This window comes from Pseudonaja textilis, chromosome 1 (genome assembly GCF_049901715.1).
Source record: "Pseudonaja textilis isolate UNSWEBS1 chromosome 1, rPseTex1.2, whole genome shotgun sequence".
Taxonomy (NCBI): Eukaryota; Metazoa; Chordata; class Lepidosauria; order Squamata; family Elapidae; genus Pseudonaja; species Pseudonaja textilis.
Genome location: NC_141990.1, coordinates 104,861,476 through 104,877,079, shown reverse-complemented (window position 1 = coordinate 104,877,079; position 15,604 = coordinate 104,861,476). Strand labels below are relative to the sequence as shown.

The following is a 15,604-nucleotide window of genomic DNA, read 5'->3' as shown; positions in this document are numbered from 1 at the left end:
ATACGCAGACATTCTAAAATCTAGAGTGCTCATGATGAGCGCTGGCTAGGTCACAACTCCACTAATATAATTCAGATGTTGCCCTAGAAGAGTCTGAAACTTACAACTAAACAAAAACCTTAGTTCCCAGGACTCCGGTTTGAGCTTCTTTGGCGACAGACCGAAATCTGAGATTGTGCGCAGTTTCGATCTGTGCTCGCCACTGGAGCACCCCAAGCCAGCTGGTTTTGGGGCTAAGCCACCCAGTAGAGATGGTGAAGAGGGCGGGAGACCACCAGCAGGGTCGAGGAGAGCCACATCTCTTGTCCCCAGCTGGCCATTACTCCCTTTCCCCGAAGATGGTTGCAGCGGTAGTCAGAAATGGCCATCTCAAAGAAGAACTCGACTGGAAAAGAATGTGCAGGAGGAAGATAAGAAGAGAAAGTTTTGGGCTGACCAGGTTGAACTGGAAAAACAACAATACAAGCTACCCTGGAATTTGAATTATAAGGAACAACATTGTTCCAAAGAAGACTTGGAAGCTGCGAATGAGAGAGGGAAGGGAAAGGATTTGGGTTTTTTTAAAAATTTTCTTCCCTATATTGACAACTAGGAGATTTAAGCAAGAAATCAGCAAAATCCACTTTGACATTAACAGGTATTTAAACTGAAAATAAAATGTCAAAGGGAGAATAAAGATTTCTGGATTCTCAAAAACTTTTAAAAGAAGGAAAAAAACAAAAGGGTGGGATCTGGAAAAAGGGAGGAGGCCACCTGGAAATGAAAGGAATTAACAGTGAAACTTTAACAAGATTCCTAAAAGATACATTTTAACTGAAACTTTGTAACAAGATAAGAGAACCCCAGGAAGAGAAAGTGGAAAAAAAGAAGCAAGAAGAAACAGCTTTGGATTATTTGGATTACTTGATGATTTTTGGATTTTGGGCTATTGGATCTAAAGGACTAAAATTAATCGGGTGGTTGTTTAAAAGTTTTTACAATGGTTTCACTCTTGGAAGAATTGAGAATGGAACTTAAAAAACAGAAAGAAGATGCACAAGAAGGAAGAGGTTCTTTTGGCTTCATATTTCAATTTCTAGAAATGGAGATCCTGAACTATGAGAAACAACAAGAAATGCCTGTAGAACAAGAAGGGCAGGACAAAGAAGAAGCCATCTTCAATGACCAAGTATTTCTATGTGGGGAAAAGAAAAGAAAGGGGGGAAAGAGAGTGAAAAATTTAAAATGCGAAAAAACAACTCAAAAAAAGAATAGTTTGAAAAGTAATTATAACATTAGGAAAAAACAGAAGAGAGGATTACAGAAGAGAGAATCAGAATTAGAGAGAGAAGGGGTCAAAAAGGAAAGGGAGAAGAAGAGGGAGAAGAGGGAAAGGAAAAGAAATTATAAAGGACAGAATCAGGACATAAACAGGGAAAATGTACAAGACACAGAGATAATGGGTGAAAACTTAACTGAAAGGGGGATTCTGTAAGGGTGCATAAGATAGTATTGTTATATTAGAAATAGAAATGAACTTTGAAAATATGAAACAAGTGTGATTAAAATGATAGATAAAATACTCATTGTAATGTAATGGAATGTTTAATAAATAAATGAAATAAAGAGAATGAGAGAATGAAATTAGGAAAGGAGGGGAACATTTTAATTATTATAAATGTGTTATAAAAATTTAAGTGAAGAGGAATATGAAAGAAACATGAAAAAATTATGGAAATATTATAAGTGTTCCTAGAAGTATGATATCCTATTGAAAAGGAATGTTAAAGATGTTAAAGATTATAACTAACATTAATGATAGAGCTGAATTGGAATAGAATAAGTATATTATTTATTATTGTTATATATATATATTCTCTTTAATAATTTAGTGCGTATTTTAAGAATGTACCAAGCAGAATTTGACTGGAAGTTATGTGTTATATTGAATGTTATAATTGTAAAGGCATAAATTGAAGTTTAAGTAAGAGTTGAATGGATAAAAATTAAAAGATACAAAGGTGTCATACTCCAATTAGTAACTACAGGGGGAAATTTTGTTTAATGAGAAAAGAAAATATGAAATTGAAACAGGACAGACAAAAGTATAAATATGATGACTAGAAAGGTATTGAAATCTGGAAAAAGATATATATAATTGAATTTAGAAAGGAATGAGATAATTAAAAGTAAGATGGAGAAAACTAAGGGAAGGGAAAAATTATTGAGAAAATGTTAAAATAGTAATAAGATATGGAATAGAACATGAAGATGAAGATGAAATTGAACTTGTGTCTGTATGGAGAAGAGATAACCCAGGACCATGCTATTCTCAAAAAAAGAATTTTTACTTGTATTGTTTTGTGAAAACCCAAATAAATTTTTTATTTTAAAAAAAAACCTTAGTTCCCATTTTGCTTTTTTTCTCTAAAGACTAAAAAAAAGCAGCAGTCTCATCTTAAACACATTGCTTATGCCATTCACTGATAAGAATATGTTGAGTAGTTCAGAATAAACCGTAAGTGACCAGAGAGACAATGGAAGGTATTCATTTCTTTCCTACTTCACTCTCTACAGCTATAACATGTAACCGGCTTTTGCATTCTGCAATGATCTCATGGTACAAATCTGGCAATGAATGAGAACATGGATGGGGGGAGTACATCAAAAAAGTATGTAATAATATAATAATCAAAAATGGACTGGCTGTTACTATTAAAGGCAATATAACAGATTTCAAAAAATACCTACTACTATTGATATAACTAAATACATTTTAACGAGCTATTAGACAACTCATGACCTCTTATGTTTTTGTTTGAAAAGATATTTCTTTATCTAAACAGAGAAACAGAATGACCAAGGTCAAAAAAGTAGTGGGAACAGGAACAACTCATATATCTCATTGTTCTGACCCAAGCCCTTTTCCAATAAAACAAACACGAACCAAAGGAAACAGAAACCTTTTAACGATTCTTACTAATCCCTAGTTAAAAGGCTTCTGCAAACAAATTAACTTCGATAAGCACAAGCCTCGCCAAAACTGTGCAAGGCTGCCAAGAATAACAGATAAGAAATATTTTACAACACAAGAGTCTTCAAATACCAACTTAAGATACTGCAATGTCCATGAGGCTTGAGTTTCAAAACGTTTTTGTTTCCTACAAAGAACGTCTGATTCACAGCTGGCTTTTATCTTCTTATAGGAGGGGCCATTACCTTGCAGCCTTACTCCCGAGTTGCCCGTGCTGTTGCAGCTGATCTTTCCTACGAGCAGCCCTGTGCGCATGCGTACTTGGCACAGGCTCCTCGGGAACCTCCTCCTCACTGCTGCCAGCCCCTACAATCTCTGAAGGCAGCAGTCCACTCCCTAATGGTCCTGGCCCCTAATCTTGGTCCTCACTCTCCTCAGCCATCTGCACCTGCTGCCAGCTAACCACCTCCTATAAAATTACCCAAATGATGCTAATTGCATCTTTAATCATTCATAACTAGAATTCTTGCAATAATAACTTGCATAAGGCTGAAATAAAGTTATTTCATTTCACATACACATTCACTTATATACACCTAAACGTACAACTGCATATCTTTACTCTTACACGTACAAAACATTCTCTCTCAAAATGTGAATTAACTTACCATATGATCCATGTGCTAAGATTGATTACAATACAATGAGAATCCGCCCGTGCAGTCTGGAAATGCTTTAGAGAATGCTGGCCTTCTGAATTTTGACCACAGCCCTAAAGACCATTGATAAAATATTACGATATAATTATATTCTACAATGAAAGCAGCAAGTATGTTTTACTCTACGTCAAGCTACCGACTCATCAGTTGTTTTTTAATGGAAATCAGCATACTTCAACAAGCATAGCTTGTCTGAATGTGGAAATTGTGGAAACCATTATATTGTCTCCTTCATACTCAACCATTTCCATAACAAATGACCAGCAACATAGAGAAGTAATTGTTTAGGATAACGACTCTTCTGATCCACTCAAGAAATATAATAGCAACTGCTTTTCCTCCTGGTTATGATACAAAGCTTGACTAGCATTTCTCAAAACAGTATCCAAAAGGACTATGAAATAAGAAGCTGCTGCATATTCCTAAATAAAAACTAAAGTGTTACATTCAGCTCCCATAATAGATAAAATTCCACAGGTTCTTGCCTTTTGATACTTTAGCAGAACTCTACAAAAGCAATGAGATGTTCTACGACCTAGATAACAAACGTGCTTATTTATCAAATTTAAGAGACCGCACATCTTTCTCACAGAGCAATTCATATAGGATAAGGACTGCAGGCCAAATGCCTATCTAATCCAGCATTCATGCCAAAGACAACTAGATAATTTTGTGAAGCTCAAAAGTGTGAACTGAAGAATAATATCCCTGTTTCTGTACTCTTACTAATGATATTTAAGTATTTTACCTTTGTTTCTGGAGGAAATGCATGACTATCAGAATTATCTGTCAAATTTCTGTCTAGTCCCCTTTAAGACCCGCATAAGTGAATCACAATATATTTATTTTATGGACTATCATAAAATAAAGATAACATAAAATCAGAATTGATATTTAAAACTTAAAATAATAAATACTTCATGAAATTATCAACAATAAAATCCTGATCAAAAATGTGCCTTTAAAGCCTGTTAAAATTCCCACAAAGACCTCTGTTCTCTCGCTTCAACAGGGAGCAAGTGCCATATCTGGTGGTATGAATTCCATTGTTTAACAATGCATTGTGTATTTTTTAAAAATGTGTGTTTTTTACTGATTCAGAAACTCCTTGTCATTAGACATCCATTCCATGGGTGACCCTAATGTGAAAGAATGAACACTTTATTATTTTTTTCACACTAGGCATTAGTGTTTTAAAACCTCTGTTCTGTCTTTTCTTAACATGCTTTTGCAAAGCTCACAATCCGCAAATGCTGTATTTGTTCCATAGGAATGATGTATAAGCTATTATTTTATAATCTTAATTACCTGAATGCCACATCGGAGACAGAGCCATATATCAGAAGGCATTACTGGTTCACCATTATATATTCTCCTTTCCTTTAAGCACTCTGAGCATATTGACCAAACATTTTGAGCCACTGTTCGCTTCACATGATGGACATCAACTGCCTGGCCCACATGCTGGCATGTTAATCCTACATTGAAGATTTTTAAAAAAGATTCAAATGATTAAGATGTATTATTGCTGGAGGAAATATTTAATAAGAATATATTTTTATAATTACAATGTAAGAAACCACATTGTTATGGTTTAAGATTTAAGATCTTAAGATTCCTCATAGAATTAAACATCTGTCCCACATAAAGCCTCATGAAGTGTAATTCAATAGGCTAATAAATTTTCTGCAGCCTTTCTCTCAAGGTGAAATTCTATTTTCTGGTTGTTGTTGTTTTTAATTTCTTAGTGTCCTCATTTTTTATTTAGTCACTTCTTTCTCTTTCTAGCTTTCCCCAAATACGTTTTTTTCACCTGTAATATCATCTGAGGAATCTTCATCCTGATGCTGATTTGCCTTCTTTTGTCTCTTATTTTTATCATGGGTAACCTTTGATGGATCTTTTACCCTCATCAGTTATTTGCTAGAAAAAAGAGAGGGAGAAGAACAAAGCAAAAATAAGTGAGATATGCATTGGTAAAAGCAAATGCTTTGGTAACCATAAGCATACAAAGCAACATAAACTATGAACATGCAAAACAACATAAAGAGCACAATTTCAACACAAATACCAACCTGGATTATTTAGCAAAATCTTCTCTTTGACTTGTCATAGCAATTTCAAATATTTCTTATAAGCTAGACTAAGAACAGACAGTAAAATATAATAACAGTGATTCCAACCAGAAATAGTTGGAATGAAATCAAAATAGAATCATTCTAACCTAGGCTCAAGTACATTTGGAAACATAATTCAGTGACTTTTATTTAATACCTATTATTTTGTGTGTGTGCCTTGAAGGCAGTGTTAATTCCTGGTGACTGTCTGAATAAGTACCTGCAGTTTTCTTGGCAAGATTTTTTGAAAGTGATTTGCCATTGCCTAGGGCTGAGAGAGAGTTACTGACCCAAGATCATCCAACTGGCTTTGTGCCTAAGGCAGGACTAGAAATCATGGTCTCCCAGTATATAGCCCAATGCCTTAACTATTATCTCAAACTGGCTCTTTTAATATCCTGCATTGAAAGGAAAATACATGTAGGCAGAATGTACAACAGAATGAAAACTTCTGAAATTCAACTCAACTGATTTTATTTCATATTTCTTACAAAGAGTTCAAGATGATATATTGTTTTTGCCCTTTATTTTATCTTACAACTACCCCCCAAATAGACAGGTCTTAAAAATAATTATAAATGTTAACTTTTGCATAAGACTGAGAAAAGAAATTTGAATTTCCATAGAAGGAAATTCTATAAGAAAAGGAGATTCTCCTACACAAAGAACAACATCAATAAGCACTAAGAATATCTAGTTTCAAAGAGAAGTCAGAAAAAAATACTGGGTTCCTAAACAAATTTTATTTCAAGAATTATATAAATTTAAAAAATCAACCAGAAAACTGCATACACACAAAATGAACATTATATGCCTAAAAAGGAAGTTCCTTCCTGAAATTTCCATAGGAAAGCAAGTATGAAGTCTATAAAATGCCTTTTCCTTCTGAAGGAAAAGAAAGAGGTTCCTATCATTGTAACAACTATTTGCTTACCAGCCCACACTCATCCAGTTTTAACTATTTTACAGATTCCAATTTACCAAAAATATTTATTTCTTATAAGTGGTATATGAGAAGAAAAGAGAAAGAGCGAATGAGCATCATAGTGCAATGATTAAAGTGTTGTACTGGGAACGGTTAGGTGATCTTGGAGCAGTCACTTCTCAGTCCTAATATCAGGAGCATGCATTGAAGGCTTCATGGATAATGTGGACCAGGCAAGCACAGTGCAGATAAGTGGACCCTGTAGCTAAGCAGCGGGGGTGGGGGGGAGGAGGAAGAGGAATTGAAGGTAGGTATATGAGAGGAAAAAAAGATGCTATTTCTAATATCAGGGCCAGTAATAGCAAAACATCTAACTTCAGCTGATTTCAGGGTGCTAAGCAGGATTGGATCTGATTAGAACTTGGATGAGAAATCACTAAGAAATATTGGAGCTGTCAGCTTGTTTGCAAAGTCAAAGAAATAATCTCTAAGAAGGCAGCAGCCAAAAACTGCCTCTGTGGTATTGCCAAAAAAAATTGCACAGGTTGTGTCTACAAAGTCACTGGAAAAAAACTTGTCTTGAAAGACACTTTAATACTTTCCCCCCTACTAATTGATATATAGAAATCTTACTTAATAGTGACTTAAACTCAATGTAGCCAATGTGCTTCCTATATAAATCTTTAGTACACAAAAAGATGCTAACAAAGCCAATATAAAAATTATTCATTATGCATTGTAATGGAGCAAAAAGATTATCCTAGGATCCCTATCCATCTTCATTGCTATGGTGACTCTAATTATTATATTAAAAATAATTATAATAAAACTGTCATCCTTAGTGACAAATGCAATTTACAGTAATTGTAGCACAAGGTTACAGTAATTGTAGCGCAGGTGATAAAAAACCTGGAAAGCAAAGCTGCTTCCTCCCTTAGCTAGGAATGAAATATTTATAAAGTACTGTGTTTATGGAGCTGCATGCAGAAATGTTCCATATTTATGGCATTAGATATGTCCAGAGTTAGATCAATGCTGATCCAATTACAGAGAGGACTGTTGCTATCATAACTAGCAAGTAGACAATGTCATCAATCAGCAGATCAGAAATTTCATCGCTATGACAGCTCTGAAATCCTTTCAAGCATGCAAGCACTAAATGCTTCCTGGAGCTATAAAAGAATCAGAACTACAGACCAGTAATGACAGAAGCATTCCTTTCATTTGTAACTTCATGCAAAATTCTTCATAACCCATAACCTTGGTAGTCTAAACTAGAGGCATGCTCCACTTATAAACGGCATCTTGGGGGAAGTTTTAAAAAGGTAGCCTCTTCCACCAATGAAACAATCTTGTAAAGTTTTACAGAGATTTCACTCTTCACTCAGAATGCAACTAACTTTTTCAAGTTTATGTACATGTTAAAAAATAAGACAGGAGAAACAGCATCAGTGAAGAATTCATAGAGAGATCAACAAGACCCCACACATTCCTAATCCATTTGGATACTCAGAAGATGCTAAAGTCAGAGAAATGAGATTCAGGACAAACCGGAATCAATCCCTAAACCCTCTTCTACAACCTCCAAAACTTCACTGCTGAATTCATGACAAACCATTGAGAAATGAAGGCAAAATTTTCAACCCCTTTCAATAAACAAAAATCTTAACAATATAAGTTCTTTTTCATCTTAACATATCAAAAATGAAAATAACTCCACCACCACGCATTTAACCAAATACTATTCTCTATCATTAACCATGAAGAATTGGGATTCAATGGGGATGTTGCAGCAGGGACTGATTCAAGAATCCTTTTCATACTTCACATTAGCAATTCTTAAGAGCAGGATGTACAGCAAATGAATAGCGTTTAGATCTGTCCACCCTCGAGTGTTGAATTCACTTCAGGTACCAAAATAGTGTATGCATTCACTCATCTATAAATGAATTCTATTTCCAAGGATTTCATGGCTGTTTATAATACATCATGATGATGATGATGATGATGATGATGATTGATGATGATGATGATTGATGATCCATGGTGGTGCAGTGGTTTGATTGCAGGCTAATTCTGTTGACTTCCAGCAGTTCAATCCTCACTGGCTCAAGTTGACTCAACCTTCCATAATTTCGAGATCAGTAAAATGAGGAGCCAGATTGTTGGGGGCAATAAGCAAGTTTATCTGCACAGAACTAAACTAACACATCTGGCCAGGTTTGTCAGGGAACAATACAACACAGTCCTCATGACTATGTTAATATGCGTGTCTCCCATCTGTCGGCTGGCAGAAAACTATGTCAGCCTAAATTGATCAGCTCTGGTACTATCCTTAACAGATTTGATGATGAACAGTTTCAGGACAAAGCTTTATGGATTCCTCGGTTTTGTGTCCCCTCCTATCATGTATCATATGCCAGCAGAGTAAAAAAAAAAGTAATAACTTGTTCTCCAGAAAGTCTAATAGGACATCCTTCATGAACTCCAGGAGTATCCCTTGCATGCAATTGGAAAAGGTTAATTATCTTTCATATTTCTCAAGTAAAACCACATCTACCATTCATCTCCAATGTCAATGAAAAAATATGCCAGCTGGCAAACTGGTTGTTGGATCATACAGGGTGGAATGGGAAAGAGCTTGCAAACATATTCACCCAGATCTTTTTTATTTTGAGACACAAATATGGATCTGATTCACCCGTCTTAAAATCAATTTACAAAATAAATGAATAAATCTATCTATCCATCCTTCCTGTGAGGATGTAGTTCTCAAGCATATCAACATACTTTCTTCCCATTTCATTATGCCCTTCCCCCCCCCTTCCTAAGTCTGTCTTCAGATTTTATTTATGATTGATAGGTGCATAAGCACATACATGTTTTATAAAAGAACACTGAACTTCTGGAAGATCCACAAAAAAAATCCCATGCATGTCACTCTTTGAGATGGGTTTTGTGAATCCGTATGTATAAGGGTGCAGGTATACATGTAAGTGCAATGTTTTGCATAGATTTTGGCACTTTGGCATGGGTGCATATTCCAATTACATGTATACCTACTTCCCTATATATATGGATTCTATATTTGCTAAATCTCAATTGGATCGTGTTAACTAGATGCCGTCATTATTGTCGTGATCCCAACTAATCAACCCAAGCAAATCAGAATTCTGAGGCTAAGGTCTTCCTCTAAGAAATTCTTTATTGGGTACATATTGGCATGATCAAATGGACAATCAACCCTAAATGTTTCCCGCGGCTTCAGTACAACTAAAATAGGAAATAACTGTCTCCCCAAAAGTCACAAGTCACATTGGCCAATTAGATTAATTGGCAGGCTCAGCACTCCTCCCCATCTTTATCTACCACCTGTAGAGATGACCTTGGTTCCCAGAGAAAGTTCTGTGTTTTGTCTAGCAACGCATTTCATTTTCCTTCCCCTCTCTGTGTGGCAACTGAGGAATAGAAAAATGGCTTCTGCCAGGTTCGATTCAAAGTTGACAATTATAGTGAAACCATTTAATTCAGAATTAGAATAAACATTAACAGATTCACTACCACTTAATTAATATAATCACAACCATATTCAAGTACAGAATTAATAAGGGCAAAACCTTGCATGCTGGCTATCAATGTCAGAAGAGCCACAGTGACTAGAAATAATCAGTTCAGATATCTGTTGCTACAGTTTGACAGGGAATGTACAATGCTTGACAAGAAAGTAGAATGTCAACATAATGAACATTCTGCTTCCCAGGGAGTTTGTGATTGCCAAGAGTATAATATTGTTATCAGAGTTTGGGGATTTTTCTCTAGACAACAAGCTGTCCTACTTTGTTCTTTGTGACACACATCACTCTCAATGCTCAATGATGATATATTGCTCTACTTTGGACATTACCAGCTAACCCCAAGAGGCAGAGGGTATGTTGCTACAGAACTTAAGGGGAAACATAACTACAGAATACCAGCTTTGAATTAGTTCCTAAAGAAATATGACAAAATGTCTACAAGTCAATCACATTATAAAGAAATGTCTCAAGTCTATAAAACACAAGCCATTGTGTTGCAATCTTGCCTCTATTTTGTAACCAGAGAGATCTTTAAAATATTTTAATATCTGGCACCCAGATTTTGAAGTAGTTTATTCAATCACTGCAGATCTGTCACAGTGCACATAATTAACTTGTAATGAAGTGTTATTTTATTTCAAGGGAAGTGGGTGCCACATTTTAGCATGTCAGTTTATCTCTAGAATATCCAATATGTTCCCACCGAAAATAGAGAGTTCTTTTTGCAGTTTATCAGGCTTTCTCGTTCCTCCCCATCTTATTTTTTAACTTTGGAAGATTTTTTTAAAAAGGCTCTAAAGTGATCCACCATTCTGTAGCATAAGAAATGTGGGAGAATGAAGCATACATTTTGCCTATGAGCTGAGTGTTTCTTTGTTTCTTAGTCCCATGTACAGTATTTAACCTAGTTTGCTATGGAATGTTCTGTAAATATTTTTGCTACTTTTTTCTTCCAAATGGAAGCTGATTTTATGGTGATGTGCTTGGATTTGGGGGGGGGGGTAGTAAAACATATTTTATATGAAATGACAGGACAGTTTTATCACACAGAAATGTTCCCCAAACTAATTAGCTATATACACTACACTTTTTATTGGAACACAAAGCCATCCATGAATCACAGGAACAAACCTCTCATTTAATAGTTAATTGCAAGAATTACAGCTGAAATGTTGGATAAACAGATACTCTTAAACCAATGACTCAAAAAAATGGAAAATACTAACAAGCACGTTCTGGAGCTACTTGTCCTGATAGGTTTTGAGATCTTTTTTATATATACATCTTCTTTCACTGTTTATTAGTTAGCAGCTTATCCAAATAAATACAGGTAGTCCTCGACTTAATGACCACAACTGAGACCAGAATTTCTGTTACTAAGCAAGGCAGTTATTAAGTGAATCACACCCAATTTTACCATTGTTTTACCATGGTTAAGTGAATCAGTGCAGTTGTTAAGTGAATCATGTGATCATTAAGCCAATCTGGCTTCCTCCATTGACTTTGTTTGTCAGAAGCCGGCTGGGAAGCTTGCAAATGGTGATCACATGACCCCAGCCAAAGCGCTGAAACCATCATAAATATGACTGTTGAAAAGCCTCCAAATTTTGATCATATGATGGTGGGGATGTTGAGACAGACATGTAAGGAACAGTTGTAAGTCCCTTTGTTCAATGCCGCTATAACTTCAAACGGCCACTAAACAAATGGTTGTAAGTTGAGAATTACCTGAAGAGTATAATAATTTTCACCACCTAACTTTACCTACATGTCTATGAAGATTCTCAGTCATCCAGGTCATGGTTCTCCCAAAGGTACTTTTTCAAGAGGCAGTTGGACTTTCTGGTTTTTCTTTGAAGACGTTTACCTTCTCATCCAAAAAGCTTCTTCAGCTCTGGCTGGTTGGTGGGAAAAGGAAGAATTTATACTCCTAGGAAGACTTGCCTTGTATAAAGAGTATAAATTCTTTCATTCCCCACCACCCAGCCAAAGCTGAAGAAGCTTCTTAGATGAGAAGCAAAACATCTTCAAAGAAAAACCAGAAAGTCCAGCTGCCTCTTGAAAAAGCACCTTTGGGACAATTTTACCTACCACATAGCAATAGCAGGCCACATCATCAGGCAAGTCAGCTTACTAAATCTGTAATAGCTCTCTAAATCAAAGATACTCTGATTGGTGTTTCTCTGGAAGACTGTTTCTCCTCTGACTTGCAGCAGCCATCGGTGGGTGGATAAAAATATATTGGGGGCGTCTGGCAGGAGAATAAGTGTGAGAGAATAGTTTGAAGACACTGCTTAGTTTAGCAGATAAACAGCCACTGGCACAGCATGCTTTTCCTTCCCAAAAGACTGTTACAGATCACTCCCAGTAGATTGTTCATATAATCGAAGACTATGATACAAATCTCTCCCAAGCAGATTGTTCATATAATTCATATATTCCCTAAAGAAAGGGACAAACAGAATAAATGTTTGCGCACTTTGGCTCTGTCTCAAATTTCTTAAGGAAACCCTTAGGAATGTAGTGGCTGGAATAAGATACAGAGCCAGCATGCAGTTGTCAGGGGGGAAACATTAAATCGCCAAGGCCTTATGTTGCCTAAGTAAACAGTGTGGGGAGGCAGCTCCTGGTTTCCACATTCTTAGAGGCCACACAATACAAACTGCACATAATTGCTTGAAATGTCAATGTCAATCCCACCACACCAGTTAGACACACCCATACACACCCATATAAAACCAGGAAACACCGTTCCGCCCACGTAGTCTTCCTTCCTCCCTCTCCCAAATCCTTACAACCTAGGCCTTCAACACAAATCTTACAAGCCCTTAACAAAACCTCGACTGAAGGGGGGAGGGGCTACGGCCAGCCTCAAGGGCTGAGCAAGCTCCCAGATCCGCGGCTTTTCCAAGGCAGGCAGCGCCTCGATAGAGCCGAGGATAGAGAGCTCTAGGTAGCGTCACGGGGGAGGCCCCCCGACCGCCCAACAATAAACCAAGGAAAGAAGGAAGCCTCGTCTCAGGGCCGACTCCGTCATTCGGCAGCCCATCTCCGCTCCGAGCTTTGAAGACGGCGGAGTGGAAGACCCGAGCGACGGGCTGCTACTACTGCTACTACTTGAGGTCAGAAAAGGCGGCTAGGAAGGCCCGCCAGAAGCCAGACTTCCCCCTTCCGGGAAAGTCGAGCGAGGAAATCTGCCTTCCGAGTCCCCTGCCCGCAGCGGCGGGCCCCACCAGCGGGCGAGATTCCAGGGGATTCCCCGGCTCGGCCGGCCCCCAACCTCTTACTCTCCTTTCCTAACTCACCGCGCTAAGCTTCTGCTTCGTCCAGAGAGACAGCCGGCTAAAGCGACAGCCGAAAGAGGAGGAGCAGGAAGCGGACCTCCTGCCAGCAGGATACCTTCCCTTGCTGCCCGGCAGGGTGATGTCCCGTTTTGTTCTGTCCCGTCCCGTCCCGTTTCGCACTCCCAGGGCTGCGGTCCGGCTGGAGCTCGCCGCTTGGCTGAACGGCGCTTTAAACAAGCTACCAGGCGCGTAAGGGTTAGGGGGGCTATTTGCCGTTCAATTCCCAAGGAATGGGGGTTCCGATCGAGGCCCTCCGCTGGCTCGAGCAGAAATCCGACCTCTGGGCGCAATGCGTCGCCTCAACTTCCATGCCCAAGTGGGCTTCCAAATGAGAAGAGAAAAGGCGCTTTTAATCTCTTTTTGGCATCGCAGCCACCTCCATGTTTTGCAGATGGGGAAAAAGCACACACCCCCGGACTGCTTTTTTTAATGCAGAAGTTTGGTTTTGTTTCATAGATTTCCACAGTCCTGCCTCCTCCCCATCCCTTCCTCGGCAGTTCCAAAGAGAAATGTAGGAAGCTGATCTGCTGGTCATGCTGCCTATCTGGCTCAGAGAGGGCAAGCTTCTCCCCCTCCTCCCCCCTCATAGGGCAGAGAGAATGACAGGTGAAAATAGGGGAGACCAACTTTTCTTCTCTTTTTATCTCCCCGTTTTCCTCTCCATCCAGCTTGTAAAGAAGGAAAGAAGCCTTTGATATCTGCCAGGATCCCTCTTCTTCAAGTGTTAACAAAACTATAGGGTGTAGGAATGCATTTAATACAGAATGACTGTTTAGAAGAACTTAAGAGCTATCCTGGGTTAAATTGCATGCCTGTCTAATTTATGGTGTCATTTGATATAGTGGCCAGTCAGATGCTCCTAAAAAGTCCAAAGTTCATCATTCGTGATTGGCATTTAGGTCCTGCCTCTGACCCTGGAAGAACCACCATCATGACCAGGTGCCATTGATAATCATATCTTAAATGAATATATTTCCATTTTGAAACAGCTATAGAAAAGGAATACCATATGGCCAAGCTGACAGCCAGTAACTAGAGAACCAGTTTGTATGCCAGCTTAGATTTATCATACTTTACATTTAGAAATATGGGTTGAGCTTTGCTTTATTTAAAGCAAAGATAAAATAAAATCAGTATTGTGTTTATTTTAAATGCACTTCTTGGGACGGAAAAAGCACTTCTGAAATAGGTCACTCTGTATTAAAAAGAGAAAATGCTTGACACCAATCAAATATAAATCTGTAGGTACTGTATGCTGTATATTGTATAGATTGATGAGTTAACTGTTACTGAGATGTTTTTATTTAAATTAAAGATTGGACAGTTTCATGGATTTATATTGTAGATGTTTTGTTTCTGCAAACAATTTTGCTAAAATCTATGGTTGCAAATGTTTCAATGTAACAATATTTATGTAAATCACACTAAGTCACAATATTGCAGTTGCTTAAACATCAAATGAATGAATAAATAAAAAGCCTGGAAAATCTCATGCAATCGTAGCACCAAATGGATTTTCTTGATGGCAAAGAAATAATTGCCTAAGTCATATAATTTTAATGTCCATGGAAAAATCATGCACATATGAAAGAAATATGGACACTCTAGAATCTGGCAGATGCAAGAAGTCATTTGATGGATCAGGCTAACAATCTTTGAAACAATTCCTTTGATTTGCTAATGCAATCCTAACTTGCATTAACAGAGGGATGCAATGGAGATCAAGTGAGGTACTAATACCACTCCATAAAGCCTTAGACCACACCTAAAGTACTGCATCGAGATTTGGTCCCCACATTATAAAAAAGACGTTGAGGAGCTAGAAAAAGTGCAGAGAAGAACAACCAGGATGATTAGTGGGATGGAGACTAAAACATATAAAGACCAGTTACAGGAACTGGGCTTTGCTAATCTAGCAAAGAGAGGGACCAGGGGAGACATGATAGCAGTCTTCCAATATTTGAGGGGTTG

At 37.6% G+C, this 15,604-nt stretch overlaps 1 protein-coding gene across 1 annotated transcript in view; it reads right to left on the bottom strand.

Moving 5' to 3' along the window:
• The window catches only part of USP45 (ubiquitin specific peptidase 45), a 67,612-nt gene extending 53,957 nt beyond the window's left edge, over nt 1-13,655 (bottom strand). The window contains exons 1-4 of the mRNA XM_026726680.2: nt 13,595-13,655; nt 5,486-5,595; nt 4,981-5,150; nt 3,622-3,725 (exon numbers count right to left, since the gene is read on the bottom strand). Coding sequence (XP_026582465.1) covers nt 3,622-3,725; nt 4,981-5,150; nt 5,486-5,585 — 374 coding nt within the window. The 5' untranslated portion in view covers nt 5,586-5,595; nt 13,595-13,655. The remainder of the gene's footprint in view (nt 1-3,621; nt 3,726-4,980; nt 5,151-5,485; nt 5,596-13,594) is intronic.
• Nucleotides 13,656-15,604: the final 1,949 nt, after the last annotated feature.